The sequence below is a fragment of the Microtus ochrogaster genome, chromosome 1, assembly GCF_000317375.1.
Source record: "Microtus ochrogaster isolate Prairie Vole_2 chromosome 1, MicOch1.0, whole genome shotgun sequence".
NCBI lineage: Eukaryota > Metazoa > Chordata > Mammalia > Rodentia > Cricetidae > Microtus > Microtus ochrogaster.
This window is the reverse complement of record NC_022009.1, coordinates 53460222-53465781: the sequence shown is the minus strand read 5'-3', so window position 1 is coordinate 53465781 and position 5560 is coordinate 53460222. Positions and strand designations below refer to the sequence as shown.

The following is a 5560-nucleotide window of genomic DNA, read 5'->3' as shown; positions in this document are numbered from 1 at the left end:
GACTGGCTGCCTTCGTGGCCTGCCGTGGTCTTGAGTGCCACTGCCTACCACTGCTTTGGGACCTGGGGCATTTTATTTAAACCATAACAATGTCATCTATAGTCTACATCATAGTAACTAGACTAGAGCTGCCATAGGATAAAACATCACACACATTCTTAAGTGTAGACAGCTACTTAGTGATCTGGTTTGCCTAACCCTTGGACCTTTCCACATTTCTTACACTAGAAAAAGAAAGAGCCTTGGAATGTCTGCTTGTACTGTATAAACTGAACTACTTAGCAAATATTTGCCTCAGAGACAGTGAAGAGTTGTTTAGCCTTCCATGTATGTTTTTAAAATGGTGATAATTTGAACATTTTCTAAATTATTGAGACACTAATAAGATTTCTTTTCTCATTTTTTTCTGTCATTAGCTTTTGTTACAAATGTGCCCTTTGATAGTTTATTTTTGTGTCATGAGATTAACCCGAGATTGTACAATAAGTAACTGCTGCTAAATTAGGCAATCTGAGTATGTCCCTATTGGTTTTAGCAAGTCAACGTACCAAAGACCAACTTAGAATATAGACCAGGCCAGCAAGATGGCTCAGTAGGTAAAGGCACTTGCTGCCAAGCCTGATGACCTGGGTTTGATCCTGGAATCCCACACGGTGAAAGGAAAAGAACAGAACCAAAGCTGCCCTCTGCCCTGCCCATTTATGCCCTCCCATACACAAGTGCATATACACAATCAATTAATCTATGTAAATTTAAATTTTTAATAATAAAATATACTAGCCTTTCTTTGCTTATGTAAACTAAAAGAAATCATCTAATGTTTCTCTTTATTCTGATAAAAATGGCTTTATTAGTTTTCCTTAAGACTACAGTATTTCCTGAGGCTTCAGAGGTGGCTCAATGATTAAAAGCTCCTGCTGCTTTTCCAAAGAAACTGAGTTCAGTTCCCAGCACCCACATGGTGACTAACAACTGTCATAATTCCAGCTCCATGTGATCTGTGGGCACCAGGCATGCATATGGTACACAGATGCAGACATGTAGACAGCAAGACACTCATATACATTTTAAAAAGCTAGCATATTTCTAAATTTCTATAGTGATGTTATACTCTAGACTGTGGGAAATAATCACAAAGAGCTTCTTATTAATGTTCCTCTCTTTTTTGCTCTAGAGCAAGACTCCAGCATTCTTTGTCATTTTCTTTGCAAACAACATATGTGAAAAGTGAAGCATTCTTTGAGATTAATAAAGTTAATAAGAATTTGAAACAACTGAACATGAAAACTGAGAGCAGAATCTTAGTACTTTAAAACCATCTAGTCAACTCTGGCAACCCCAAAATGTCCTTCAATAAATGTGAGGTGTGCACCTGGGTGCCCTGTATGGCGGTCTACAGGGGCAGTCTGAAACAAAATGTGGCAACACAAAATCTATCTTTGAAGGTAACCCACTCTCAGATTTACATGGTATTCTAAGCCAGAAGCCTTCCCTTTCCCATTTTGAAACTCATGTCATTGCATTCTTTTTTAATACTATATAAACATAAAGAAACATTAGTCATACTTGAATTGCTTTTTTGAGTTTCTAGTCTTCAAAATAGAACTAGTTTTGTCTTAGAAAGCATTTTGCAACCACTTTGTGTGGTGCCTTGTTGGGTTGTTCCCGAGTCCTGTTTGGCTATGATTTACAATTCTGTGATGGGATAATTATTTACTTGACTTGTCTGTTATCTTTTGTAAGAACTGTTTCATAATTTATAAGAAGCCATTTGCATGGGAACATGCCTGCCAATGTTTGATTTCCCCACTGGGGAAACAAATAAAATTAAATTCAGTGAAGACTTAAGGTCCTTAAAATGTATGAATTAAATCTTTTCAAAAGAAATTTCCATCAAGCAATTTTTATCTTATTGGGGTGGGGGTAAGAATAATTGCCAGGAAAAACTTATTGACTGGAAAGACTGTATCCCCAGACAGGAATTCACTACCAAGGAGTTTAACATCACTAATATTATTTTCATATTTTATTGTGCCACCTTCTAAGATTGCAACCGAAGCTGTGGAGAACATACGTACTGTACTATCTTTAACACGAGAAAATGCCTTTGAGCAAATGTACAAGGAGAAGCTTCAGACCCGACACAGGTGATGATAGCTCAAGTCCACTACTGGCTCTTATCCTGGAAATACACTGCTCAGGGTGACGACCCCTCTGGTGCTTGCTAAGCTATTTCCATGTTACTCTTTCCTAAGAACAGCATATGCTAACTTCTCAAGTGACTTCACCAAGAGAAAATAAGAACATCAAGGGAAAACACAACAAAGAAGTATAGGTCCCCCCATGTGACCATTGGCACAGGGTCAACTTATTTCTGAAAGAACATTGAGGAAATGGCATGTGAGAGAGAGAAAGAAAAAAAGAAAATGGGATGGCTCACCCTTTTACACTAAACATCTAAGAGAGTTTACGTTTGAACAAATGTGTACATGGTGCTTATTTAACAGAGGCCCTCCTCGTCACACTGCCTCTGGTTCTCTGTGTTACTTTACCAGAGATCATTTGTACTCATTTGCACTGATGTCTGTGGTCTACACCACCCATTAGTAGTCACTATGTTCTACTAATGTAAGACCGTGTTGGAAATTAGAGAACACTTCTAAGTACTACTGTGCCACCACTCCTTAGTTCTTACATTAGCTGTTCTTTCATGACACATGTCCACTCATTAGAAAGTAAAGGCTGTGCTGTTACAGTAAACTACCTACAGCTGTAGAGAAAATTGCCTGTCTTCTCTGTGATAACCTTATAATTCTTAGAAAAATGTATATGCACAGAATTAGAGCATTTCAAAGCCCTCTCCACTCATCACTCTGTGTACTATACTGACCTTCTATCATCCACGTTCCATAATTTGGTATTTGTGTGTTTCAGAAATGTCTTGAAGAAAGCACACATCACTGGAAGCTGTTATGCGGTCGGGAACGCTTTTGTGTATTTCGCCCATTCAGCAGGATTTCCCTTTGAAGCCTCTTTGATTCGAGCTGGACGGATGACACCAGAAGGTATGTTCACGTGAATTGCGCAAATATTTAAACCCTGTACGTGTGTTATGCACACATGCATGTCTAGCTTAGGGAGGAGTCTCATCTAGTTCCCCTGTGGAAAAGGCTTTCTAAAACATTTAAGTGTATGTATAGTATGTGTGTTTTATTTATTTATTTTCAAATTTATTTATTTATTAAGGATTTCTGCCTCCTCCCCGCCACTACCTCCCATTTCCCTCCCCCTCCCCCCATCAAGTCCCTCTCCCTCATCAGCTCGAAGAGCAAACAGGGTTCCCTGACCTGTGGGAAGTCCAAGGACCGCCCACCTCCATCCAGGTTTAATAAGGTGAGCATCCAAACTGCCTAGGCTCCCACAAAGCCAGTACGTGCAGTAGGATCAAAAACCCATTGCCATTGTTCTTGAGTTCTCAGTAGTCTCATTGTCTGCTATGTTCAGCAAGTCCGGTTTTATCCCATGCTTTTTCAGACCCAGGCCAGCTGGCCTTGGTGAATTCCCGATAGAACATCCCCATTGTCTCAGTGTGTGGGTGTACCCCTCGCGGTCCTGAGTTCCTTGTTCGTGCTCCCTCTCCTTCTGCTCCTGATTTGGACCTTGGGATTTCTTTCTGGTGCTCCAATGTGGGTCTCTGTCTCTGTCTCCTTTCATCACCTGATGAAGGTTAATATTCAGGAGGATGCCTATATGTTTGTCTTTGGATTCACCTTCTTATTTAGCTTCTCTAGGATCGCGAATTATAATGTCCTTTATTTATGGCTAGAAACCAAATAACATTTGTGTTTATTTAAAAAGTGAACTGTGATAGTTTTGCTTTGACAGGCGTCTCCATTGTACAATGATTAAGTCAGGTTGTTTTTGTTGGTGCTGTGTAATGATAAGAAACACTGCATGACTGTACTTGTTGCACTAATTTTGGACCATGCACTGTATTATGTACTGATGCAATGCAAAGGATCTGTGGTAAACTCCCAAGTAACTTGCTCCCAGGTTTAGCTCACCCCAATGTGGGTTATAGCAGCAAATCTGGTTTCTCGGTGTCCTGGGGAACTCAGAGACTACATGGAGTTTCCCTGGAGGAGATGGCTTTCATCAGTATGAACCCAAGTCAGCGCTTATACACACATGTCTCATCACGAATTGGCCGCTGCCTTGTTGCAGCTTCCTCCCAAAGTGGCTTGTGCTCTCAGGGCCTGTTTATACCATGAAGACTTTCTCCACTCGATAAAAACATCTAACTACTGCAATTGAAAAGATTTTGAGTGGTTTTTTCAGCTGCCTGAGTCTAAAATGCCAGAAGTGTTGCTGTTTATATCACAGTTCTCATTGTTAGACACTTACAAGTACAAAAAAAAATCTGTAATTTTTTAAACAACCCCCCTGTGCCCTGCACATTAAACCTAGGCGCTGTTCCTAATGATAATGACTTTGTTCTGCACCTCGGGTATTCAGGAAGCCCTGGGCCTCCTCCTTGACTCCCACAGCTCTTGACCCTCCCTGGAACTTCACCATGGCTGGGATGTAATTGTAATTTGAGGATATGTTCAATCAAAAGAAATGATCAAAATTCATTTGAAGTCATGTGATTTCAGATAACTTTTATTTTCTACTCTCACAAAAACATCTTTATTTGTAAATATCCTAGGACATTCTTGTCTAATCACTGGTAAGAAACATTTTTCAAGTCACCAAATCAGCATTCCCAAATCTTACCAGTTAGCAGTAAAGGCAGGTTCACAAGGAACCGCTGTTCACTGTTGCCTAGGGGCAAGGCTCCTCTCAAACAAGTCCCTGTATTGAAAACTGCACCAGAGCCGGGTGGGGTAGTGGGGGAGGATGGCACACCACTGCTGGTGGCACATGCCTTTAATCCCATCCCTCAGGAGGCAGAAGCAGGTAGATCTCTGTAAGTTTGATATCAGCCTTGTCTACAAAGTGAATTCCTTTTTTTTTTTTTTTTTCTGTCTTACAAACTTTATTAGTGCTGGGGAAAGGAGGACAGGCAGCTCCGGTCTCTCCCTACATTACTGCTTGCCGTTGCCATTGATGGGACGGTTCACATGGTCAGGGGAGGACAGGAAGGCCTTGATCTTGGGCCGGGCACCGAGGCGTGCCACATAGGCACTGAGCAGGGGGAGGTTGTCCAGGCAGCCAGGGGCCAGGACCTGGTGGATCAGCAGCAGATCTAGCAAGTTGTAATCGGCGAAGGAGATCTGGTCACCCACGATGAAGGCTTTGCCTCCTTGGTTCTGGGACAGCAGGGTCTCGAAAGGTTTCAGGTGTCCAGGCAGGACCTTCACATAGTCATCCTTCCCTTCCTCATATTTGGTGTAGATGAGGGTGATGTATTTCAGGCGAAGGTCTTCCACCCCGTCATTCACCATATCCACCAGGGCAGCCTCCTTCTGATCTTTTCCATAAAGCCCAAGGGATCGGCCCAGGTGCCTCAAGATGACATTACATTGGTACAGGGTAAGGTCTCCATCCTGAAACTTGG

The 5560-nt window shown here is 41.7% G+C and overlaps 2 protein-coding genes across 2 annotated transcripts in view; one reads left to right on the top strand and one right to left on the bottom strand.

Moving 5' to 3' along the window:
- Abcb5 (ATP binding cassette subfamily B member 5) overlaps positions 1 to 5560 on the top strand; it is an 87078-nt gene that overhangs the window by 65241 nt on the left and 16277 nt on the right. Inside the window, 2 exon segments of the mRNA XM_013347025.1 lie at positions 2047 to 2147; positions 2935 to 3075. Of these exon segments, the coding sequence (XP_013202479.1) occupies positions 2047 to 2147; positions 2935 to 3075 (242 nt within the window).
- LOC101982620 (glutathione S-transferase P-like) overlaps positions 5083 to 5560 on the bottom strand; it is a 4261-nt gene continuing 3783 nt past the window's right edge. The window contains exon 3 of the mRNA XM_013346963.2: positions 5083 to 5555. Within this exon, the coding sequence (XP_013202417.1) occupies positions 5088 to 5555 (468 nt within the window). The 3' untranslated portion in view covers positions 5083 to 5087. The remainder of the gene's footprint in view (positions 5556 to 5560) is intronic.